Raw genomic sequence first — 27068 nt, forward strand, 5'->3', positions numbered from 1 at the left:
CTCTGCCGCCGCCGGCTCCTCTGAGCACTCCCCGGAGGCGCCGCCATGGCGCTAAAAAGAAGTCCCTTCAAACTGGCCAATCACGTCCGAGTCGCCTATCGACGACATCATCACCAGGAGCCCCATCACGACTCCTGGCGTCCAGTCTCCAAGCAGCATGGTGCCGAGCAGGCCCGCCCATCAGCATCTCTCATTGGAGGAACTACTGTGATTGGCACGCCTTGCCTCCAGTGAGGACGGAGCTTCCCGATGTTATGCAAAAAGTAGCCGGTGAAGTGAGCGGTGTGTGCGCGGGGCAGGTAGGTGGTGCAGGGATGAGGTGGGAATATTGAGTACTACAAGTACCAGTGTTTCCTTCCTGGTATGTGTTGTGTGCATGTATTGTATGTTCAGTGTGCAGGCCCCGGTCATACAGGTCACCCCTAGTACTGAGGGCTGTGATAGGAAGGATGGTTCTACAATGGTGACCTTTCCCTCGGGGCAGGGTTAGAACTATAGACAAACGTGTATATTTCTTTCATTTTGGATAGAGTAGGAGGGGTGTTTTGGTCACCTGTGTCCCATAGAGGAGATTTTCCTTCACTTCCTGTTCCATAGCCACAGCAGGAAGTGACAGGAAATCTCTGGGTGTCACCAGAACTCAGATCCCCATTGGAAGATTTCGCCTCTATTCCTGTTTTGGTGACAACCCAAAATGTGAGATGTTATAAGTACCTGAAATAAAAATAAATAAAAATGTTCTTTTAATTTCAATGCTAATAGTAAACCGGACAAAGAGGATGGATCTCCCTAACGGGAACACAGACAGCCATAATACTGGGGGGGCAAAAAAGTTTTCCTATGCAGTGGGGCTGTGTTGGCACTGCTGGTGTTGTGCAGGGGATTGGGGACTCGCCCCATCCTCTATTCAACAAGTGGCCCCCCCCGTGATCCATTGGTGGACTGATCCGGATGTCCTCATGTTCATTGCAGGTCTATGGGTGTTATGTCAGGAACAGCCCACTGCATGAGACACAGGGGGTGGGTGCACAGGGACCAGTCTTGTGCTGGGGGGATTAGGTAAGTCTATCTCCTCTCCCCTAGACAAAAATGAGCCGTTGAACTGTGCCCCGCTGCATGGAAAAACTTTTCTCTTTTTTTTATTTTATTTTTTTTTTGTGCCTGGAGTTTGGCTTTAATTTGTGACTTGTAGTGAGAGTTTATTCACATCACGGTACTCTGCTTTAGTATTTTTAACCACTTAAGCCCCAGAAGATTTTTCTTCTTAACGACCAGGCAATTTTTTGTGATACGGCTTAACTGACAATTGCGCAGTTGTGCGACGCTGTACCCAAACACAATTGACGTCCTTTTTTTTTTGTTTTTCCCCCACAAATAGAGCTCTCTTTTGGTGGTATTTTATCACCTCTGCGGCTTTTATTTTTTGCGCTATAAACAAAAAAAGTGACAATTTTGAAGAAAAAACACAATGTTGTACTTTTTGCTGTAATAAATATCCAAAAAAACCCCAAATTTCTTCATCAGTTTAGGCCGATATGTATTCTTCTACATATTTTTGGTAAAAAAAAAAAAAATTGCAATAAGCGTATATTGATTGGTTTGCGCAAAAGTTATAGCATTTACAAAATAGGGGGTAGATTTAATGGCATTTTTATTATTATTTTTTTTTCTTTTTACTAGTAATGGTGGCGATCTGCGATTTTTATTGGGACTGAGACGTTGCAGCGGGCACGTGATACATTTTTGGGAGGAGTGACATTTATACAGCGATCAGAGCTAAAAATAGCCACTGATTACTATATAAATGACACTGGCAGAGAAGGGGTTAAACACTAGGGGGCGATCAAGGGGTTAAATGTGTTCCCTCGATGTGTTCTAACTGTGGGGGGGAATGTGCCTGATTAGAGGAGGGGAGAGATCATTGTTCCTACTTAGTAGGAACACACGATCTGTCTTCTCTCCCCTGACAGAACCAGGATTTGTGTTTACACACACAGATCCTGGATCTCGTTCTGTCACGAGCGATCGCGGGTGCCCGGCCGTCACATCCGCCGGGCACATGCATCGGCTCCGGGGACAGGCCGCGGGCGCGAGCCTGCCACAGTGTCTTAAAGAGCCGTCGTACAGCTACGATGGCTCGCGTAGGGGAGCCAACCTGCCGCAGTATAACCGCTTCCGGACCAGCCGCCACAGTTAAGGTGTCACTAAACCCAATCTAAAAAAAAATGGTGTATTACATACCGTTCATAGTCACTGAGATATGTTTTCTGTTAAAAAAAAAAAAAAAACTGCTTGATCCTGCTGCAGTCTATCTCCTCCTCATGTTCATGTCCCCACTGCGGTTGATTTTGCAGCTGTGGTGGCAGCTCTGCACATGCTCAGTTTTCAGCGAGTTTCTATGCTAAGCATTTGCTCTCTATCACATCTGAGCAGCCCATGTGACTAGTCACACATGCGGGCGTATAGACAGTGGTAAATCGCAGCCCATTCCCTCCCTCCTCCTTCATGCCCACTAACCAGCTAAACACAATGGGGGTGGGATATTACATGTAGATTGATGGAGGCTTCACCTCCCTCTTATTCCAAGACACAGGCTGGAGGGACGTGACTCTGTGTGTGAGTGGCAGAAATTCAACAGTATAAACGGCAACTGCTCCAACCTATAACTAGCCTTCACAGCAAGGGCAGAAATCCACCCACACCATGTTATTGCAAAAAATTTATTTGATAATTATTTATTTTTACTCCTGTATTCCATAGGTTTTTTTTTTTTTTTTTTTGAACATGTGACCAGCAGTAGAGGACTAGAAGCTCCTCCTGCTTATGTTTCCCTGCAGACAGGCTGGGAAAAAGGTGGGTCATGTGAGAGCTGTATATCGATTAGTAAAAAAGTACTGAAATGTTTTTTTTCTTTTTTTTTTCTTTTTTTTTTTTAATTAAAATATTTAGTGCCACCATCCACATACAGAAATGGAAGGAACAATGTAAATTAAACAGTGTGTGTGTTTAGTATCGTTTTAAGGTGTGTTGCATGAACACAGCCCATTCACTTTAACGGGTTGCCAAGGTATCAAAAGCAGACCGGCAATCAGACCTGCACCAAATTTGGCTTCAGATGTGACCAACACATGGTGGTGCATTGTGGTGTGCTGCAGCTCTGGTACACTGGGGTGCCTTTAACAATGAACAGCAGTGCACCAAATGCATACAATATGCGCAAACACCGCACACTAGTGTCAAGTGGACCTAATGGTTGCTGTATTTGCAAGGCTGTACTTAGGCAGTATCATGTGTTATACTGTATGACTTGTGTGTACAGAATTACATTATGTGTACTTTACTCCCTCTAGTGGGCGTCTATGAACACTGTTTCTTGCTTTTGTGATGAAAGAGAAGTGTGTTTTTTTTTTTTTTTTCTTTTACATATTCATGCTTGTCTAGGTGGATGCAGCATCAGACCGTTGCTGCATTTGTCTCCCGCTGCCTCTTCACTGAGAACGGAGTCGCTGAACACCGCCGATGGCTCAGTTCTCTCACCTCCCAGAGCAGAGAGCTGCTGCCTGTCAGTCAGCATCTCTCCTGTTCTGCTCCTCCATGCTCACTGGAGCGCTGAGCTGTGGAGGGCTGGGGAGTGGCTCGCTGAGACTGCCATCAGTTAAGGCAGCTGGTGGATCCAGACTTTCTAAGTTGGGTTGATGCGCTGCTTCGACTGATCCTGGTGAGGTCAGCAGAAAGCGGACTTTAGACCGCTCTCCGCTGAAAACTGGTCACAGGAGTGCAAAAGGAACTGCATTCCTGTGACCCTTGGGAGAAGCACAGGCTAAATAGCCCAGGCTGGATTTCTCCTTTAACGCTTCTCTTGGATTTTCTAACTTGCCATTAACCACTTCAGTACCGGGCAATTTTACCCTCCTGCTGCCCGGGCCAATTTTCAGCGCTGTTGTGATTTAAAAGACAATTGCGTGGCCATGCAAGACTGCCCAAATGAAATTGTTTCACACAAATAGAGCTTTCTTTTTGGTATTTAAAGTGGTTGTAAAGGCAGAAGGGAGTATTTTTTTTTTATGCATAAAGATAAAGCTGCCTGTGTGCAGCAGCCCCCATAACACTTAGGCCTCATGCACACGGGACGCTGTTAAACCTCATGTTCAGAGGCAGTTGGACACTTTTTTTCAACTGCCCCTGAACCCATTCAATGTTATCCTATGTGTCCATGTACACAGTCACGTTTTTTGGCAGTTGCGTTTAACCTCGTTTTTCCAGAAGCAAAAAAATGGGTTCAGAAGAAAAAGCTTTCCACGTGAATTTGGGGCCCCATATCTCAGGGCCACTTAATGCTAGGAACCCCAAATTTGGTGTGCAAACACAGTGGACCTAGCACTATACCATTTTCAATTATGGGGTTACTAGCACCAAGTAGCTCCGAGATATGGGGCCCCAAAGTTAGAGAATGTCATTCTCTGCTGCAGAAGTGCTTGACATTTTGCGACCCGACTTTGGGGCCCAATATCTCGGGGCCACTTGGTGCTAGGAACCCCAAATTTGGTGTGCTAACACAGTTGGACTAACAATATAACATATCCAAATTTGGGGATATTCCGAGATATGGGGACCCAAATCGGGTTGCAAAATGTCAAGCACTTTTCTGCAGCAGAGAATGACATTTTCCGACCTGACTTTGGGGCCCCATATCTCGGGGCTACTTGGTGGTAGGAACCCCAACTTTGGATATGTTATAGTGTTAGTCCAACTGTGTTAGCACACCAAAGTTGGGGTTCCTAGCACCAAGTGGCCCCGAGATATGGGGCCCCAAATCGGGTCGCAAAATGTCAAGCACTTTTCTGCAGCAGAGAATTACATTTTCCGACCTGATTTTGGGGCCCCATATCTCGGCTAGGAAAATTGGATATGTTGTAGTGCTACGTCCACTGTGTTTGCACACCAAATTTGGGGTTCCTAGCTCCAAGTGGCCCTGAGATATGGGGCCCCAAAGTCGGGCTGTAAAAACACTTATAAACGCAAACGCGGCTAAACGCAGTACCGGCGTTTGGCATCTGAAACGTGGAAAGCTTTTGCGTCTGAACCCATTTTTTTGCTTCTGGAAAACCGAGGTTAAACACAACTGCCTAAAAACGCCAAAAAACGAGACTGTGTACATGGACACATAGGATAACATTGAATGGGTTCAGGGGCAGTTGAAAAAAGTGTCCAACTGCCTCTGAACATGAGTTTAACAGCGTCTCGTGTGCATGAAGCCTTACTTGAGGTCCCTCTCGGTCCAGCGATGTCCGCGAGTGTCTCAGCAGTCCGAGATTCTCTTTCCTGCTTGGCTTCCGCTGATGTCAAAGTCAGCTAGCCAATCAGGGGAGAGAGGGGGCTGGGTCAGGGCTCCGTGTTTGGACACAGGGAGCTGCGGCTCGGGTGCCCCCATAGCAAGCCGCTGAAAATTGGCCTGGGCATGAAGGGGGAGAAATTGCCCAGTATTGTAATGGCTAAATGGTACCTAAACCACATAACTAATGAGGTTTGACACACCAGACTGAATTAGCTGTTCAAGGCGCCATTTGCTAGTTCAGTAAAATGATGGTTCATCTGTCGGATTACCTCGCTGACATCTGGTGTCTATGGAGTGCAATGGAAACACTTTTTAAAAGAGAAATTCACAGATTTTTACAATATAAGATAAGTAATGGCAATGATGATTGATTAACACTACATCATTTTTTTGTCTTTTTGCAGACATTTACTTTAAACATGAGTTCTGATGACGGTATGGGTTGGGGTGGTGCAGGTATCCTTTAAAAAAAATGCACCTTTTCAGTTAAACCGCCCAGAAATTTGCAAAGATAAAATATTTTTAAATCAAAAATTGTTTTATTGCTGTATATGAGTAATAAGTGGTTCTGAAGGATGAAAGTAAAAAAACCTCAGTGTGCCCCTCCCCCCTCAGCCCCCCTTTATACTCACCTCCGCCCGATCCAGTGATGTGCACCAGACATGAGACTCTTGGGCTTCTTCCTCAGTGGCTGAGATGCGGGAGCCACTGGCTCCCGCTGCTGTCAACCAGTCAGTAATGAGGGAGTGGGGCTCAGCAACAAGCTTTCACAAGTGCCCCCCCCCCCCCATAGTGAGTGGCTTGTTATGGGGACACCCAGCAGGGGGGTCTACTTACTCCTGGGTCCTCAATTCTTTAATCAAAAACACTCAAAGTATAAGCAGAAAGAACTAATAAAAAAAAAAAAAAGAACCATATAATCCTGACTTCCTGCCAGTTCCTGTAGGTACTAGTGACCCACCATGGCTCACAGCTTACTACTGGGTAAGCTGGATAGTCTAAATTCTATGAGAATGTGCAGGTTAGATAGAGCCAGCCTCATTTCCTAGCTGCAGGATGTCCAGCATCCTCGTCTATTGCTTTCCTCCCCAACCTGGGTTTGGTCCTTTTCCTTTCAACCATTGAATGTCAGTTCTTTAAATCCATGGAAGCTCAGCATCACAGGTAGGCATTACTTAAGGCAGGCTTGACAAATCCCAGGTCGTCATGGCAACTAGAAGTTGTGTCCTGGCACTTGGGCTTTTTTCAGACGTCTGCATCTGCCTCCCACTTGCTGACTGCACTATAGCCGAAAGATGGCTACAGCGTGGTTGTTCAGTTATGGGAGGGTGTCTATTGACATCCTCCCACTACCCTTCCCCCAGTGCACGCATCGGGCGCACTCTGTGATGGCTGTGTCCTTCAGACACAGCTGATCAGATCGAGCTAAAGGGCCAATCACAGAGTCCCTTTACCATGTGATCAGGCTGTGTCGAATCACAGCTGATCACATGTAAAAAAAAAAAAATGCCGGTTATCGGCATTTGCTTTCCTCAGAGCTGTCACTGTGTGAGGAAAGGTAAGCCGATAACTGGATATCCTGTGATGGACAATTTCACTGATAATCAGGGCACTAATTATTAGTGCAACCTCATCACTGCACATCTGTGAAGAAAAAAAATTAATTATTTGCAAAATTTTATAACCGAAGTCGTTGTTGTCCCCAAAAAACAAAACAAAAAAAAAAAAAAATATGATTTAATACCACCAAAAGAAAGCTCTATTTGTGTGCACAAAATGATAAAAATTTAATATGGGTACAGTGTTGCATGACCGCGCAATTGTCATTCAAAGTGTGACAGCACTGAAAGCTGAAAATTTGGCCTGGGCAGGAAGGGGGTAAAAGTGCCCAGGAGGCAACTGGTTTTTTTTTTTTTTTTTTTTTTTTAAAGTTAACTGGCTTCTAGATTCAAAATTAAAGCCCTGACTTAGGGTGGTCTGCATGCAGTTGCAGCCTGCTTGGGAATGCCCAGTCCTCCAAGCTCTCATTCCCTCATCAAAGGCATTTTGATATTTACATTTATCAGGGCTGAAGTCTTTTGGGGAAGGTACCCAGGCAGGATGCTGAGATCTTTTTATGAAGCTATGTGCAGCATTGTGCCGACGCCTCCCACCAGCTATAATCTGCCTCCTTTGCATAAAGAAGCACAGAGACCCAGTGATGTCACTGGGTTCAGAATATGAAATTAAAGTGAAAAGGTTTTACTTAAGTTGGTGACAGGGTCTCCTTATAAAGATTTGTTGCCTTTAGTCTTGTGGCAATGTACACTACTATCAGAAATCAAGGGTAATGTAGGAACAATGGAAAATTGTACAGACGTGTAAGCGAATTAGGTGTTTTCAGCCTAAATTTGTATTGGGTCATTGGTTTGTGTATGTGTATTTTTTCTACAGAAGATAGTAAGCCTCTGTGGGGGCAGGAATTTATATAAATGTTTCATCAAGCCAAATGATTGAACCTCCTTTTGTACCTGTTTTTCAACTACACAGTTGCTCCTTAATAAAAGATGCATCCAGACTTGTCACCCCATCTTCACACTGATGAGTGCAATGTGATTATCAATATGCTGAAGCGGTGCCACACTGAGGTAAGCACACCATCACTTCGACTTATCAGAATGATCCTTCATAAATGGTACACTCCTTAAGTTTACCTTCTCAAAGAAACTATCATTTTTGGTGGAATGTTATACCCTTTTTTTTTTTTTCTTCATTAATGTGTTTTTATAGATTGGTGTTTTTATATCTTTTTAGTTATTTTTTTTTCTTTACTACTACTACTGAGCTTTAGGCCTCATGCACACTGGACGTCAAACTCCACTTTTAAGAGGGTTTGACTTTTTAGCTCTTGAGTGTTCATTTCAGTAGCCAGAAAAAAATAATTTCTCTTGCATTCATTGACAGACAGTTCTTCCATAGTCTTGACCATAGGGTTTATAGCACCATCTTCAGGAGTAGGACACTAGGCAGGAAAAGAACACTACCCCACCTATGGGCTGTGCCGCCGCCCTCCCCCTTTCTGGTTGGTGAGAACCTTGAGGCTACAGGGACCGTGTTGGACAGGTATCTGATCCTGCGCCCTCAGGATGTGTTTTGTTGCCTTCTGTTTTGGGCTGGGGATGCCCAAGGCATCCCTTTCCTGCCTGTGGATTTCAGTAGGGACTGTCCCCCAGACTGCATGCACCATGCAGTTTGGCTGTCTGGTAATTTAGGCCGCGGCTTACTGGATTGGGCTGTCATTTTCACTGGCATGCCTGGCGTCCTGTTTCCTATTGGGCGGTGCTATGGGGCAGACCCTTGGGTGGGCTATTTTAGCTGCCTTTTTTTGGCTTGGGGCTTTCACCCTTTTCCCCCTGCCTCCCCTGCCACGCTCTGTACCCTGATGCAGTAAGTGAGCTCTGTAGCATCAAGGTCAGTCTGCTCGAGCAGTGTGTCCAGGTCTGAGGCTGCTGTTAATGCCAGTGGTCTGATGCTGCTGGAGCCAGGACAGGAGGTGGACTTGGGCTCTCCCAGTCCCAGTGGCCATGCGAGTGCTGACGTGGGTCCCATGCCTGACCTGATGGCTGGATGCCCTCTCCCCTCACTACGGTTTTTGTTTTGCACAGGCTGTTTTGGGGGTGGGAAAATGCTGTCTGGGGTGTCACACCTCACACTCTGCTGATCCTGCTCAGCTGTTAGCATCAGGCAATGAGGTCTCTGTTTGCTCTCACGTCTGTATTCCTGTGGATTATGTGGCTGCGCATGCAGTGGTGATGGTGGCCGCACTCATTATCTGTGCGCAGAAAACCAGGTGAGGGTACTTCTGGGGCTGCCAAACATCCAAAGCCTCCCCTTATTGTCCCTTAATGCTGGGTTCATGGTTGGCCCAGGGTGTTCAGATGCTAGAGGAGTCTCAGCTGCCTATCAATGTCCTGGAGCTACAGACAATCAGACTTTGTCCGATTTTATTTGATGGAGTATCTTTGACAGTCAGGTTTCAATCGGAGAACACCACAGAGGTGGCCTATGTCGATCATTAGGGCAGGACAAGGAGCTTGGCAGCGGCACTGGAGGCCTTACACGTTCTTCGGTGGGCGGAACTTCACGTGCTGGCTCTCTGCCATTTACATTCTGGAGGTGGAAAACTTGTATGTGGACTACCTCCGTGATCAGACACTGGACCAAAGAGAGTGGTCTCTGCTCCCAAAAATGATTCATTAAAGGGGTTGTAAAGGTACATGTTTTTTCCCCTTAATGCATTCTATGCATTAAGGGGAAAAAACATCCGACGATTAGCAGCCCCCCCCCCCCCCCCCATTTACTTACCTGAGCCCTTAAAAGTCCCGCGTCGTGAACGCGCTGCCTTCTCGACCGGGATTCTCGGCTCTTAGGGAGAGCGCTTCCCAGAACGGTGGTTATCTTATGCGGGGAGGAGCCGAGACAGCCGCCAGAAGACGAGGATCGGGGCCACTCTGTGCAAAACGAGCTGCACAGTGGAGGTAAGTATAATAGGTTTGTTTTTGTTTTTTTTTAAAAGGAAACCTTTACAACCCCTTTTAAATCTACCTATGGTTGGGCACACCGGACATGGATCTGCTGGCCTCTTGTCTCAACAGGAAGGTGTTGCCATACGTGGCGACAGCAAGGGATCCCCTGGCAGATGCGATGGGCGCTCTGCTGGTGCTGTGGAGTTCTTACCAACTAGTTTACGCCTTTCCCTCTCAAGCTTCTCCCTTGTCTGCTGTGCAGGATAGAGGCCTAAGTGATCTTGTTCTGATTGCTCTGGATTGGCCTCGACAACTCTGGGGTGCCAATGTGGTGTGGCTGGCTGCTTCCTCTGTGCAATGATCTTCTGTCCAAAGGAAAGATCTTCTTCCCTGCTTTACCATTGCTAGCTTTGATAGCTTGGCTATTAATAGGCAGCTTCTGAGAAATGAGTGGGGGTAGATGGGTGTCAGCTTCTGTGATTGCCACCATGTTGAAGGTGCATAAATCCACCTCGTGAAAGATTTACCATCGTACTTGGAAGGCCTATGTTCCATGGTTTCGAGGCTGAGGGTTTTCATCTGTATACCTTCTTGGTGTCTTGGCTTTTGGCTTTTCTTAAACGGAGAATTGATCAAAAACTTGCCTTGAGTACCATTTAGGTGCCAGTTTCTGCCCTTGTGACATTTCTGTCAACACCCTCTGGCCACACACTCTTTGATTCGTACCTTGTTTCAAGGGGTTTGGCATATAGCACCTCCGGTGCAATCTCCATTATCATCTTCATGGGACTTGAACCTGGTTCTTTTGATTCTGTAGAAGCTGTCTTGGTAGAAGTTAGTTTTAGGCAAACGTTCCAATAGTGCTTGCTAAAAATCCATCATAACGTAAATGAGTATTGTAACGACACCCCAAATATGAAAGGGGTTAAAGTCGTTTAAGACATTCCATTTCCGAACACAAAGCCAGCTACCGAACACTCCGATCAGCCGAGCAAGAAACCCATACGAATAATTCTCCCCCAAGTACGAGACGAGGCTCTGTCAATAGATTCAAACAGGACTGACTCTTTATTTTGAGATCTCACACAAATATATACAGCAGGATGAAAATACAACCTGTAAGCAGACACCTAATTAACATGAGCTAATTATCTAATCATTTACCCAGACAAGGTGACTCAGACATGACCTTTCGGACAGACTTTGTCTCCTAGCTCACCGACTATACAATACGCATTATCATACATCTCAAAACAATTGCAGGGTTAAGTCTGCTACTGGACGAAAAGACTCTTTAGAAGCTGTGACAAGTCATACTAGACTAATTTACATTATAGCAGACACAGACAGAGACAGGTGGCTGGAATTGACATCAACATCTCCTCACAGTATGTGTCCCAACAGTATGAATCGGTCACTATTTGTAATATGGCAAATACAGGGTCCCCAGAGTCTGTGTCTCCTTGGGGGGGGGATATGGACCCGAATTGAAAGGAACACCACCTCAAGGGTCCCCAGGCATACAGCTCACAAAGAGCACCGTTCCCCCAAATGCCAGGGCCCATAATTGGTAGGCAAGAGGCTAGCATTCAGTCCCCTCCAAAAGCCTCTGCCCCAGCTAGGTCTGTCACAAGTATGTTATATTTAAAGAGCACCCAACATCCTGAAGACCTTTCAGAGATGGCTTAGTTCAAGGACTGTTAATCGAATCAACCCTGTCCCTATGGGAAAAAATAGAACTAAGGATAGCATGTAAAAGCTCAGTAATACTTCCCAATCCAAAAGATGGCAACTCCAGTCTTCGTGCCTTTGCAGAGGTATGGCCACCATGGGTGTCTAACACTTCCAAATGTATGGGATGCCACATACTGTTCACCCGTCACCCACTCAGTCACTGCTGTGTTCAGCTACAGCAGTAGCTTTGCCAGAAAGCGAAGAATGAAGCTGCTGGTTTGGTAAGGTTACTAACCATTTAAAGGCTGCCTTTTTTTTGCTTTTTTTTTTTCGCAACCTCTATTTTTGGAGCTTTTGTCAAGTTATTGGTTGTCTTCCTGATGCAATGACTACCACTCCCCACAGTTTCTGTCCTCCTGTCACAGGAAATTAGATGAACTGTCCTCTATGGTGTTGCAGACTACAATTAAAAAAGGGTGATGGCTGGAGTTGCGTTTTTAAAGGATACATTTGGGCAACTGTGGGCAAGATGCACGTCTTCCTGTAGATGGAGATCATGTGGTCAGGGCTTCCAGTTGTATTTGGTTTTTAGGTGTTACTCTGAATATCCGATATCTAACCATTTTTGTAACGTCTTACTTTATGTAATGTTGTGACAGCACTATGTCAATGGCCAGTGATATGTTTAAGGCTGTATTCACACCTGAGCGTTTTCAGCTCGAAAAACGCCCAACAAGCAAAATCCCATTCATTTAAATGTCCCCTGTTCACATCTGAGCGTTTTGTAGCCTGAAGCAAAATGCCTGAAGCTCAAAGTACATGAGCTTCTTTTTGGGCAGATTACGGGCGTTTTTCTGCTTTTTTACATTGGTGACCTTTTGACCTGTGCAATTGTGGCAATAAACACGTGACTTTCTGCCTGAAAACGAAATGCTCAGGTGTGAATGCAGCCTAAACCTTGTGATTGTATCACAGTACATAATTATTTCTGAAGTGGCATGACTAGATTTAAACTGTAAATGATGTAAAACCTGTGTTGTGTTATATTTTTTTTTTTGTCTTTCAGAACAAATTTCTGAAATATTTCGGACAGTGCAATGATATAGATCGAGAGATGAGGAAGTGCCTTAGGGGTGAGGTGAGGCTAACAACTTGTACTAAGGCAATGCTTTTAGATTTTCACAAAATAACTTTTTTTTTTTTTTTTTTTGATATATTAGTGTTCAAGTTGCACACACCAGTCAAACCTAACATTTTGCAAAACTGAACACAGTAACAAAGTATGTAGTTGGAAATTGGCAGTAATGAGGGATAAACATACTATTTGTGCTGACTGTGCAGTTAAATGAGGGCCCTCTGGGATTTGGATGCCCAGATGGGGATTGGGCAGGTGCTGGACCTTGCTCCCACTTTTTACATAGAAAAGCAGAATGTATTCATGGGAAAACAAAAAAGCCCAAAGGCCGAAGCTGCGCTAGAAATAAAAAATACCAAATAGTGAATAAGTGTCAAATAAAATGATTAAAGCTGCCAGCACCTGAAAGTCTAGTATCAAACTTCAAACATATAAAACACAAAAGATGCAGCGCTAGAAATAATATGTGAAAAAATTGTGACTAAAAAAAAACTAAGGCAGAGTCTCATAGGCATATAAGCAAGTGATCAATTGTGAAAAATTCATGTGAAACATAATCTAGTGAGCAATAATATATATATATATATATAACACTTTACATGTGAAAAAAACAACAACAAAAAAGTCCCATCAAAGTAACAGTCCATAAATGAACAAAGAAATAACACCCATCCGTGATGATGCAAGAAGCCAGAAAAAAGAAAGGATACTCTTCCGTGTAGTTTCACACCCTAGGTAAGTAATATAATCCACTTACCAGATGGCAATGACTGCTGTTACGACAGTCTCGCCCAGCTCAGGGAAATCGGTCTCCCCAAAACCAAAAGCACAATACTGGAACAGCAGCTAGCAGTGGGTAATTCTCTGGAATATGAAACCAAAAAAAAGGTTTATAAGTATACAGCAAGTACATGGAAGGATAACATGAGGTAGAACATCCAAGTGTTTCTGCAGCCTCACATATGCACGCTAACGCATTTCAGGGGCACGCCCCCTTCTTCCGAGCTGTGCAGAATGTATTTACAGAATGTATTCATGTTGTACTGTGGGTTTTTTTTTTTCACTGATTTGTAATCTTGACGTGGCATCAGCAGTGCTGGGACAAGATCATCCAGTGCCCAGGGTAGAGATGCCAAATTGCGCCCCCCCCCCCCTCTATTATGTGCAAGCTTATGAGGAGGAAGGGGAGAGAGAGCACAGCCCACACCTCTTCCCTGCTCTCTCCTTGCCGCTTCCAGAGCTGGCCTGACAGAGGTAGTGATGCTTCTGTCACTACTGCTCTGAGCCTTATAGTAGATGGAGCCTGCGGTGCCTCCATCCCTATAATACATACTGTGCCCAGGGCAGCCGACCCTTCTGCCCACTCCTTGACACAGCCTTGGGTATCTGGCAGAAAACAGCACATAAATTCTTCACTAACTGGCACTGATTTATACAAAATCTTCCTTCTATTTCTGTTGTCCCTAAGTGAAAGTGACTGTAAGTGAAAGTAACTAAGTGACTGTAAGTGAAAGGCGTGTTCTCTGCCTGTCCTATAATTTTTTATTTATTTTTTTCTTCTTATGCCATGTACAGACGATCGGACATTCCGATAACAAAACCGTGGATTTTTTTCCGACGGATGTTGGTCACACAAATGTTGTCGGAAATTCTGAACGTCAAGAACGCGGTGACGTACAACACGTACGACGAACCGAGAAAAATTAAGTTCAATAGCCAGTGCAGCTCTTCTGATTGATTCCGAGCATGCGTGGAATTTTGTGCGTCGGAATTGTGTACACACACTCGGAATTTCCGACAACAGGAAAATTTGAGAACCAGCTCTCAAACATTTGTTGTCGGAAATTCTGACAGCAAATGTCCGATGGAGCCTACACACGGTCGGATTTTCCGACACTAAGCTCACATCGAACTAGGGCTGCAACTAACGATTATTTTCATAATCGATTAGTTGGCCGATTTATTGTTTTGATCGGTTAATAACCTTAAAGTGTAGTGTATAATTTAGATATGTAAAATTTTTTTAAAAAAAAGCAATTTTATTCTTAAATATCAAAAACCAACTATATGGTTAGGGAGCAACATCTCTAATCCACTCTGAGAATAACAGACAGAAGAGATGTATTGTATATACTATTAGAGGTTGAAGCTGGTAAATATCATCAGACTCAGATCAAATGTTTTTATTTAAAGAAAAAAAAAAGTTAGACTGTTTTGCAGATTTTCAAACAGAACTGTAATATATGCTGGCCATACAAAAACAATGTGTTCCTTAAAAAAAAAAAAAAAAAATTAATTTTAAGAACGTTCGTTCGATTTTCTACTCATTAGTGGGGTCAAATAAAATAATAGAAAACTTCTTAGTCAAAGGAATTTTCAGACAGTGTTTGATTTTCATTCATGAATTACATTCATTTGAAAACCATGTTTAAAGCAAGTGAAAATTTCAAAAAACATTTCTTTCATTCAGCGAATGTACAAAGATTTTTCGTCTAAATATTCTCGTCTGAAAATTAATAGGTGTGGCCAGTATAAGGCTCGGTACACACCTATGCAGTTTGCATTTGATCTGTTTCTGCAGTGCTTTTTTGCTGTGCATTTTGATTTTTGCAAACATGATTTTGCTGCGATTTGCATTTTTTTTTAATGCTGTTCTTTTGGCCAATTTGTTGTTAGGCAGATAAAAAAAAAAAAACACAAATTGCTGCAAAAACGCACTACATGCTTTTCTGCAGCTTCTCCATTAAAGTATATTGAACCAAAAAAAGCACAGTTTTTTGCGTTGAAAAAAGTCCTTGACCCTTTCCAAATATGCAGTGGCTAAAAAAAAAAAAAAAAAAAAAAAGCATAGATGTGAACGTGTCCCATAGGAAACCGTGTTGAATGAACTGTAGTGCGTTTCTGCAAAAAGCACAAAAAAAAAAGACCTCAACAACCAGTCTGGCCATTTACCAACTATGACTTGACCAATGACCATCTTTTCCCTTTAAGGCTGGGTTCACACTTAGTGCAGACGCGGCTCACAGCAGGAGTCCAGTGCGTCCCTGTTCTCTGTTTCAGAGACAAATCAGGCCTGAATTTTTGCCTGAACTCAGACCTGAAACCGAGCCAAAGTCTCACAGGACCCCTGTGCAATTTGCTCTGCAGCCGCCCCAGAGATGTGTGAACCGGCTCCATTGAGAGCCGGGCACGTTCTCCTGTCATGCAAAGAAACCCATATTCAATTCGCACTAGTGTGAACCCAACCTAAATTTGGGCACTGGTGAGGCTGCATTGATGAGGCTGCACTGGTGCATTATTTTTTTTAAACCTCCTTTGTTGCTATTGAAATGACATTTATAAAACCAGTTGGGCATGGATGGTGAGCTGATTCAGTGGTTCAATGGGCCATTTGACTGGACTTGCCCCCCCAGGCCTAAGGCTGCCAGCCACCACATCTATGGATCAGTAGGCTGCAATATATTTTTTGAGTTTAGATACAGTCCAAGTCTACGGGAGTCTTGATGCCTAACTTTTCCATAAAGTAGTGCTGCAGCTTGCCTTTGAAATGACAGCTCTTGCGCTATATAAAACTGACAGACCAATGGCAGGTAAGGAGTTATTAGAAATAAGTTCATTTTAAAGAGCAGAGACTGCTGTGATATACAAAACACAACCCACACAGGTTAGTTGAGCAATATGACAGGTTCTGGAAGAACCTTCACACTATAGAGCATAACAAAAAGTAATTAGAGAACAGTACTGCTCAACACATTCAGTTGTTCTGTAAGCTGCAATAAAACAATCAACCTGAGAATGCTGCAAAGATAAATACCATATCGTGTCATTTCTATAGCAGCTGAAGCTTCCTCCTGTGCCTCTTGATGTCACAAACATGTGGGCAGTCACATTCACCTTGCCATTCCATGATATTCGTGGGGTTCACAGTTCACTAAATTGTATGAAATATCTTAACTCATTGGTATTCTTTCATGAGAACGTTCAACTCACATAAATATCACATGGGTGTGCAGTTTGTTCTTCAGCGTGCATTTACATCTTAATTTGTAATTTTGGGCCCAAAAAGCTGCAGCACATCGCTGCAATGCATACATATACTATATTACCAAAATTATTGGGACAATGCCATTACACGCACATGAACTTTAATGGCGTCTTAGTCCATAGGGTTCAATACTGTGGCCCACTCTTCTGGGAAGGCTGTCCACAAGGTTTAGAAGTGTGTCTATGGGAATGTTTGACCATTCTTACAAAAAAGCATACGTGAGGTCAGGCACGAATGTTGGATAAGAAGGCCTGGCTCACAGTCTCCTCCGTTCTAATTCATCCCAAAGGTGTTCTATTGGGTTGAGGTCAGGACTGTGCAGGCCAGTCAAGTTCCTCCACCCCAAACTCTCTCATCCATGTCTTTATGGACCTTGGTTTGTGTACTGGTCCAAATAATTTGGTGGAGGGGGGATTATGGTGTGTGGTTGTTTTTCAGGGGTTGGCTTGGCCCCTTAGTTCCAGTGCAGGGAACTCTTAAGGCGTCAGCATACCACGACATTTTGGACAATTTTAATTTTCCCAGTTTTGTGGGAACAGTTTGGGGATGGCCCCTTCCTGTTCCAATGTGACTGTGCGCGAGTACACAAAGCAAGGTCCATATGGATGAGCGAGTTTGGGGTGGAGGAACTTGACTGGCCTGCACAGAGTCCTGACTTCTGGCAGGTACCCAGCTCCCGCTTCCGCTCGGGCTGCCTAGGCTACTTCTCTCCCCCTCCCTGCAATGTTCTGGGACACTTCACAGGTCCCAGAAGATTGCATGGCCATTCAGGACACGCACCACCCATCCGGCTGTGAAGCTGTCATAGCTGGGTTCCCACACTAGTGATGCCGGTGAGAACCAAGGCTTGGGGTGGCTGCATCGCTGGACCGTGGGACAGGTAAGTGTGTGTTTATTAAAAGTCAGCAGCTACACCAGGTGGAACTCCTCTTTACAGTCCTGTACTCCTGTAAGTTATAATTTTAAAAAAGGTATTAGATTTTATTCGGGCTTTACCTAGTTGTAGACTTTGGGCGTTTGACACATGTACACAGAAGTTTTTCATTTATTTAATAAAATGTTCCTCTGTTTAACCCCTTATTAACCCTAGTCTTAGCCCTAATTAACTCCTTATCTATTCCATTTATTATTTTCCTGCTAATTTTTCTTTTTTTGTTCTTTTTCTATTTTTTTAACCATTAATATTAACTTTTTTGTTTGCTAATATTTTTACACCTTTGAAATACATTTATACATTTCATATTTACAAAAAGTGCAAAATAAAAAAAAACACTTTCATTTGTAAAAAAAACTTAAAAATTATTAAACATTTTACAGAATAAAATGTGCACATTTTATCTGTAGTAACACTATTTTAAACTAACCCTGCTCTAAAAAAAAAATGCATTCATTGTCTGATTGTGGGGGGGGGGGGAAACAATATCACGGAAAGCAAAACATAAATAAATATGGGCGAGTATTGAACATGTCACACTTTTTCTATGTAAATCTAATTTTAAAGGTGCTATTGATATGACATGTTCACTACGTATCGGTAACAACCCATGCAAGCCATACATACAAAGAAACCAAAGCAAATAAGTTCAGAAATTAAGTTATGTGTAATAAAATGGAATAACACATGGAAAAATAATGAATCCATGAAGAAAAAGGACGTGCAAAAAAGGGCATGGAAAGCCAAGACCAGCTGAAATCTATCAGTAATTAGAAACCAATCCTTCCCCTTGTCAGTACAAATTAATATCAGCTGGTTCAATCTCAACTGATGGCCTATAAAAAGGTGTCTCATTACCAAAGTGTCACACAAACATCTCATGATAGGTAAAAGCAAAGAGCTCTCTCAAGACAGCGCTCGTATAGCAAGACAAAATAAAAAAAAAAATTTTGCTCATCTTTCGAAACGCTTGTATACTGCGTTACTCGTAAACCAAGGTATTACTGTATTTCACAGGCTTGTCTAAATGTTGTGCAGCAAACTTAAAACAAGCTTTAACATGCTTTTTCTTTAGCAATGGCGTCTTGCGTAGTGAGCGTGCATACAGGCCATGGCAGTTGAGTGCATTACTTATTGTTTCCTTTGAAACAATTGCACTGTGGAGGACCTTATTGTTGCAACACATACTGATGGCATTGGTTACAGAAGGATTTCTAAATATTCCAGTGAGCACTGTTGGGGCCATAATCCGTAAGTGGAAAGAACATAATTTCACCATAAACCAGCCCTGACCAGATGCTCCTCGTAAGATATCTTGAAATCTTGCGAAGAGTGAAAAGAATTATCAGAAGAGTTGTCCAAGAGCCAAGGACCACTTGTGGAGAGCTTCAGAAAGACCTGGAATTAGCAGGTACAATTGAAAAAAGTTATTTTCTCTATGGTAAAACTGGTGTGGCTGCTGCCTACTCCCAAAGCTCCACAGAGTGGCTTTGGGAAGAAAGACATAAGGAAAGATAAAGGAGATAAAATAGTAGGGGTGCAACGGATCAAAAAACTCACGGTTCGGATCGTTCCTCGGATCAGGAGTCACGGTTCGGATCAACAAAAAAAAAAAAATCTCCCCCACTGTAATATCCACAATCTCCCTATTGGCAGAGTATTGGCGGGTATATTGGCAGGGCATTGCAGAGTATTGGCACTGCTGCCATCCGATCTCTCCCCTCCACTGTACAGATCAGTACACAGAGGGGAGAGAGGAACCGGCGTCATGATATGACGCCGGTTTGTTACAAGTGATCGCTCCGTCATTTGACGGAGCGATCACGTGCTAAACGGCTGCCGGGTGTACCAAGATGGCCGCCGCTCCGGAGCAAGGCCAAAGCCGCGGCCTTTCCTATGGCCGAGGCCACAGAGCGCTCCGCGGATCGCGGGTGTCCTGTACGGATCAACCTCCGCGGATCGGATCACAGATCGATGACGATCCGTTGCACCCCTATAAAATAACGCTGCCTAAATCTAATAAGTGATTCTGTTAAAGTTGGAAAAATAAAATAAACTGTCTAATAACGTGTCCTAGCTCTTCAAATCACACAAACATTATTAGTGTTAAACCGTATGAGTGCTCAATATAACATTTGCAATCCTGGATGGTTAATAAGTTCCATAAACCAAAAAATACACATATAAAGTGCTCAGTATGCTTATTGTGCAAAAAGTGTCCATAAAAACTGGATTATACTTTGTGTGTGTGTATGGGTGTGTGAGAATCCCCTGTGTAAACCAAAATAAAAAAAATCACAGTTCAAAAATATAACTTCCAAAGTGACTTGTGTCTGGATAAACAATATCTCTTGGTAAAAAAAATTAGATGAATTCCACACGTGCTCCCATCTCGGTTCCATACTCGCCAGAAAGATTCCTCCACGGTGCAATTGTTACAAAGAAAACAATAAGTAATGCACTCAACTGCAATGGTCTGCATGCACACTCTACGCAAGACTCCATTGCTGAAGAAAAAGCATGTTAAAGCTTGTTTTAAGTTTGCTGCACAACATTTAGACAAGCCTGTGAAATACAGTAATACCTTGGTTTGTATAAGCTGAATCCACCCTTTAATTGTGAAGATGAATAGTGGCGCTGTCCCTACCAGTTGTGAGAGTGGGTCAGGCACTACAGTCCTCCCTATTATGGAGTGAGCTGGAGGTGCACTGATTCTCAAAGGTGATGAATAAATGAAATGCATAAACTAATTAACATCCCCTATTAATATAGTACACAAACACCTTAGTAAAATATAACACTCTAATATATACAAATAATGCAACCAACCATAAAGCTGCAATGTGATAACAGTGAATAAAAGTCCACCACGTGAGAGTAGTGTGTGACTGATATGATAATACCAGCCTCCAAAACTGAGATGAAGAGAAAAAAGAAAAAAATTCTTTTAAAAGATAACTAAAAATGCAACCAATGAAAAAATATAAAAATGTAAAAAATAGTCCACATAAATTGTGACAATATGCAACAAAATCCCAAAAAGTGCAGGTGTCTTCAAACCGCTCAGCTGTGATCTACAAATTTCACCACGCCTCAGTGACGTGATTCCCTTCTGAAGTTCAAACTCACCAGCTAATAAGGCCTCCCACTCTCGTGTTTGGCCAAACAGAGCCTCAACCCACTCACATGGGGGTTAGCATGCGACCCAGATCTCCACTCCTAAGAACCGGCCTCTCTCCTTAAGACAGTGTTTCCATATGTGGAATGAAAAATATGCTCCATACAATGTCCCATGCTAAGATGGTAGCCATCGATCAAAATCAAATTCCAAAATTTGAAAAACTTTGGCACCCTTGGATAAAACAACAGTTCCTGTCAAATTTCAATGACTCTGTCCTGTTGCCATGGTAACAGATTAAATGACTTACAGAGACACCCATTCTAAGGCTTCAAAGAGAACTAAAAAGAATAATAAACTGACGAGCGGGACAACCTTGTGGACCATACCTCTACCTTTCAACCCTTTTTCTTCTTTCTCTTTCCTTTTCTCCACCTTACGATTAAAGCTCATTATCAGAATTTATTTGACCTATATACACTCTACTTGTAAACAATATGTATAGTAGGTATAAATCATTTAAATACCTACAAAAGTAACTAAGGAAATGATATATATCTTTAATTTAGGTTTACGTGAACCCAATGTTTAATATTTGAAATTTCATGATATTTACCTATATAAACCCTACTGTAAAACAATGAGCTTACTTTATAGATCCTTGTAAACTTACTTTATGTATCTTTATAACATTGTATACTCAATAAACTTCTTTTGACAAGGAAAAATATGCTCCAATGGTGTAGTACCGTTAAAATGATATTTATTTACACTAAAACAGCGCCAAAAACACTCACATTCAAATAAAAACTAGTAGGCAAATCACTTCACAGCAGTTAGGAAACAGCACGGCACACTGAACGGTGATAATGAAAATGAAACCACAACAAACGGCGGACCCAGGGAGTATGGATGCTGGTGAGCGTCTCACCCGCTTGCAGCAACACGTCCCTCGGCTGATCCCCGCTCCGTCACCCGTCACTCCTTCCTCTACCACTCATGTAAGATTGACGTGTAGCCACGCCCCGACATGTTTCGTCACTCGGACTTATTCATGGGGTTGGCTACTCGGCAGGGCAGTCACACTTTTATGCAAATCGCCTGTTTAGTGGGTGGGCGCAAATCACTCTGGTCTACACACTTCCTGTGTCCCCGTGTCTGTGATAGATACAATATCTCCTCATACTCGAACTATAAGATAGATGGCTATCAGTGTTACTCATCTATACAATAAAACTAGATCCACATCCTCTTTTAAGATGTTTATAACTTATATATCCATACCTTGTAAAAAATAGTGTAAAAATATATACATTGCCAAATTAGCATTAATTAAAAATTATTAAATATATCAATAATATTACATCATTGTGTAAAAATAAATAATAAATGATAGTGAAAAAATATAAAAATATATATCCAAAAATATTAATAGTTATAAAAAATACCAGTATTTTACAGTGCATTTCAGTGTCCAAATAATCCTAGCTATTGAGTGATCAGTGCAGGATAAATACAGTAATGTTCAAGTGTCTTTAAATATCTCAAGAAATCTTGAGATATTAAAGAAAATATTAAAAATATTGAAAAAATCTTAAATGGTATGTAACAGCAATGAAATAATTATACTGTTGGAGATTATATATATATATATATATATATATATATATATATATATATATATATATATATATATATATATGTGTGTGTGGGCCCTCTACTCAGTGAACACACTTACTACCTGGATGGATGGACTTGACCTATTGGACCCCCCAAAAAATACATATATATAAACTGAAGATAGTAACACCAGTGTATTAATGGTGATCAGGGTTCACTAGGAGTTACTGATGAAACAATTTAGATCAAGTTCAATGTTCATTCCTCTAGGGAATAAACATTTAAGCAGAAAGATCCATCGGGTTTCCCTCTGGGAGAGGTCCCTAACCCGATTGGAACCTCTCCAGGACTGATGAACCACATCCAAGCCACAAAACTGTAACAACCTTGGGTCCTGGTTGTGTTTCTCCTTGAAATGGAGAGACACGCTGTGGTATTGGAAACCTTTCTTACCACAGCGTGTCTCTCCATTTCAAGGAGAAACATAACCAGGACCCAAGGTTGTTACAGTTTTGTGGCTTGGATGTTTATTCCCTAGAGGAATGAACATTGAACTTGATCTAAATTGTTTCATCAGTAACTCCTAGTGACCCCTGATCACCATTCATACACTGGTGTTACTATCTTCAGTTTAAAATATATATATGTATTTTTTGGGGGGTCCAATAGGTCAAGTCCATCCATCCAGGTTGTAAGTGTGTTCACTGAGTAGAGGGCCCACACACATATATATATCTCCAACAGTATAATTATTTAATTGCTGCTACATACCATTTCATTGCTGTTACATAACATACCATTTTAATATTTTCTTTAATATCTCAAGATTTCTTGAGATATTTAAAGTCACTTGAACATAATTGTATTTATCCTGCACTGATCACTCAATAGCTAGGATTATCTGGACACTGAAATGCACTGTAAAATACTGGTATTTTTTATATTTAAACTATTAGTATTTTTGGATATATATTTTTATATTTTTTCACTATTATTTATTTTTACACAATGATGTAATATTATTGATATATTTAATAATTTTTAATTAATGCTAATTTGGCAATGTATATATTTTTACACTATTTTTTACAAGGTATGGATATATAAGTTATAAACATCTTAAAAGAGGATGTGGATCTAGTTTTATTGTATAGATGAGTAACACTGATAGCCATCTATCTTATAGTTCGCTTGTCAGTGATGATTTAAATGCATCTACTCTCTATATAAGATGTTACCTATGAGGAGATATTGTATCTATCACGGACACGGGGACACAGGAAGTGTGTAGACGCAGAGTGATTTGCGCCCACCCACTAAACATCCGATTTGCATAAAAGTGTAATTGCCTTGCCGAGTAGCCAACCTCATGAATAAGTGACGAAACTTGTCAGGGCGTGGCTACACGGCAATCTTACACGAGTGGTAGAGGAAGGAGTGACGGAGCGGGGATCAGCCGAGGGACATGTTGCTGCAAGCGGGTGAGACGCTCACCAGCATCCATACTCCCTGGGTCCGCCGTGGCCGTTTGTTGTGGTTTCATTTTCATTATCACCGTTCAGTGTGCCGTGCTATTTCCTAACTGCTGTGAAGTGATTTGCCTACTAGTTTTTATTTGAATGTGAGTGTTTTTGGCGCTGTTATAGTGTGAATAAATATCATTCTAACGGTACTACACCATTGGAGCATTTTTTTAATTCCACATATGGAAACACTGTCTTAAGGAGAGAGGCCGGTTCTTAGGAGTGGAGATCTGGGTCGCATGCTAACCCCCATGTGAGTGGGTTGAGGCTCTGTTTGGACAAACACAAGAGTGGGAGGCCTTATTAGCTGGTGAGTTTGAACTTCAGAAGGGAATCGCGTCACTGAGGCGTGGTGAAATTTGTAGATCACAGCTGAGCGGTTTGAAGACACCTGCACTTTTTGGGATTTTGTCGCATATTGTCACAATTTATGTGGACTATTTTTTACATTTTTATATTTTTTCATTGGTTGCATTTTTAGTTATCTTTTAAAAGAATTTTTTTCTTTTTCCTCTTCTCTTCATCTCAGTTTTGGAGGCTGGTATTATCATATCAGTCACACACTACTCTCACGTGGTGGACTTTTATTCACTGTTATCATATTGCAGCTTTATGGTTGGTTGCATTATTTGTATATATTAGAGTGTTATATTTTACTAAGGTGTTTGTGTACTATATTAATAGGGGATGTTAATCAGTTTATGCATTTCATTTATTCATCACCTTTGAGAATCAGTGCACCTCCAGCTCACTCCATAATAGGGAGGATGGTAGTGCCTGACCCACTCTCATAACTGGTAGGGACAGCGCCACTATTCATCTTCACAATTAAAGGGTGGATTCAGCTTATACATATTTTACATTTTAAGTGGCAGCTTTTATTGTGTTTTTTTTCCTCTTCATTTCATCAAGCGCAGAGGTGGTAATACAGGCCTGGGCGGATTTACTGGTTTACCTTGAGTTTATAATACCTTGGTTTACTAGTAACGCGGTATACAAGCGTTCTGAAAAACTAGCAACATTTAAAAAAAAAAAAATTGTCTTGCTATACGACCGCTGTGTTGATACACGAGCAGTAGTTTTACTGTAAAAACAAAACCATTACACTCACAATGTTAAGGAGGCTGCTGTTCATCAATGTAAAGCAGCTGTGTATATGTACAGTTAAGCTGTCGGAGACACCCAGAGAGACTACGAACTGGGTGAGGCGGGCGAAACGTGCATTCTGAGCACCTGGAAGTGATGTCAGCAGTTCCTGAGTGTCTCCGCGTTCTCCAGGAATCGCTGGGAGTCAAAACCTGGCCACATATACCGTATTTATCGGCTTTTAGGAGGGAAGTTGAAGGGAAAAAAACTTACATTTAAATGCCCATCATTGCAGCCTTCCCCAGTGATCCCCTGCCATTCTGGGCTTCAAAATCGCCGACCGCGATTTGAAAATGGCGCCGCGGGCGCTGAAATACACAGAGCCGGTTCTCGGCGGCTCTCGTTCACTTTCGGCTCCTCTCGTAGTCCCGCCCGGGATGGGCGTGACTGTGAGCGGAGCTATCCGAACCTAGCCAAGTACACTTGGCTAGGTTCGGGCGGCGTCGAGTGAAGCCGAAAGTGGCCGAGAAGAGCCGAGGACCGGCTCTGTGTATTTCGGCGCTGGGGCGCCATTTTCAAATCGCGGTCAGCGATGATTTTTTTTAGATCTTTCAGCGGGGGATCGCAGGGGATCGGCGTATAACACGCACCCGCGATTTCCCCCTGATTTTAAGGGGAAAAAAGTGCGTGTTATACGCCGATAAATACGGTAGTTCTGTATACTGTACACCAGCGGCTTTACTGTAATATACACAGCGGCTTTACATGGATGATGCATTTGGTCTGCTCCAGGCCACCTGTTAAGTAATTTGTTTGCTGAATCCCCCCCCCCCCTGCTGAACCTACCCCTCCAGGTTCAGCCTCTCATGGAGTTGGAAGACCCTGAATGCTGAAGCTGATGATGATATGCCCGAGACATAGCAAGCCCAATTCCCGTTACCAGTATTTGATCCTGCTGATTCTGCTGACATAACCCCTTAAAGGGACCGCTGTGTTTGACCTGACTGATACGCTCAGGGGCCCATCATTTGAGGCGAGCGGCCATTACTATCGGTGGTGGAGGTTGTCACTTAAGTTACCATACCTGAACCTTAGTAAAGAAATCATTGATGAATTCAGCAGAGAAGCCAGCATGTACCCAATGAAGTGATCTATGAAGAAAATTGACTATTTCTTTGTTTGATTTGATTTTTATTTTTACTTTGCAGTAGTGTGTTCCATCTGCGCTGTACTGCTTTTTTTACATTATTTTGATGGGGACACCTGATGTAAAGTGGCACTGTGATGGGGACAGCTGATGTAAAGGTTCACTCTGATGATGGCACCTAAAATAAGGGGGCACTCTGATGGGGACAAATGATGTAAGGGGGCACACTGACAGGAGACACCAGATGTAAGGGGGCCTTCTGATAAAGAAACCTGATGTAAGTGGGCACTTTGACAGGAATACCTGATGTAAGGGGGCACTCTGACGGTGGCAACTAATATTTATGGGGGTAATCTGATGGGGGCACCCAATATAATGAATTACTGTGGTGGGGGCACCCAATATAATGAATTACTGTGGTAGGGGCACCTGATATAAGGGGAACACTATTGGGGACGTTTACAGAGTATTAGCAGAGGGGGTGGAGGAAACCATAAGAGAAGCGTGGCTTGCGCCAAAAAAGGGAAAGAAGACGCGTACAATTTTTCATGGCACAGACTTGTGATGCGGATTTTTTTTAGTGACCCGACCTCCTTGAATTTGAATTCACTACCCCTGGTCTATAGTCAGGGCAAAGTGCACTATACCTATATAACAATTTAACTTTTTTCTTTTTTTTTCTTTTAGTATGAAAACAACAGAAATGCAAGCCGTGCCAGATCAGATAGGATGAAACAGAAGCTCCGCGAAGCTAGCAGTCATTGAGAGAAGTTTCTTGCCAAGCCACCACATGGACATTCACCCCTACATATTCCACCAGTGATAATTTGTATTTATTTTACTATCAAAATTACTTTTTTTTATTATTATTTAGACATGTTCATGCACATGTTCAGATATCTTAACAGAAAAGTATTTTATTAATTAAAAGACTGCTCCACTTAAA

General features: G+C 42.5%; 2 protein-coding genes across 3 annotated transcripts in view; one reads left to right on the plus strand and one right to left on the minus strand.

Annotated features, from left to right (window-relative positions):
* CENPN (centromere protein N) overlaps positions 1 to 176 on the minus strand; it is a 38210-nt gene extending 38034 nt beyond the window's left edge. Inside the window, exon 1 of the mRNA XM_073605539.1 lies at positions 1 to 176. Within this exon, the coding sequence (XP_073461640.1) occupies positions 1 to 47 (47 nt within the window). The 5' untranslated portion in view covers positions 48 to 176.
* Positions 160 to 27068, plus strand: CMC2 (C-X9-C motif containing 2). Of its 2 annotated transcripts, none has more exons than XM_073605540.1 (5): positions 160 to 299; positions 5740 to 5791; positions 7892 to 7962; positions 12581 to 12652; positions 26810 to 27068. In XM_073605540.1, exons 1-5 carry the CDS (start codon positions 255 to 257, stop codon positions 26885 to 26887), a joined length of 318 nt encoding a protein of 105 aa, XP_073461641.1. In that variant the 5' UTR covers positions 160 to 254; the 3' UTR covers positions 26888 to 27068. The 2 variants fall into 2 exon arrangements, with proteins under 2 accessions (XP_073461641.1, XP_073461642.1); XM_073605541.1 differs by lacking the exon at positions 160 to 299 and adding an exon at positions 2809 to 2853.

This window comes from Aquarana catesbeiana, linkage group LG11, assembly GCF_042186555.1.
Source record: "Aquarana catesbeiana isolate 2022-GZ linkage group LG11, ASM4218655v1, whole genome shotgun sequence".
NCBI classification, from domain to species: domain Eukaryota; kingdom Metazoa; phylum Chordata; class Amphibia; order Anura; family Ranidae; genus Aquarana; species Aquarana catesbeiana.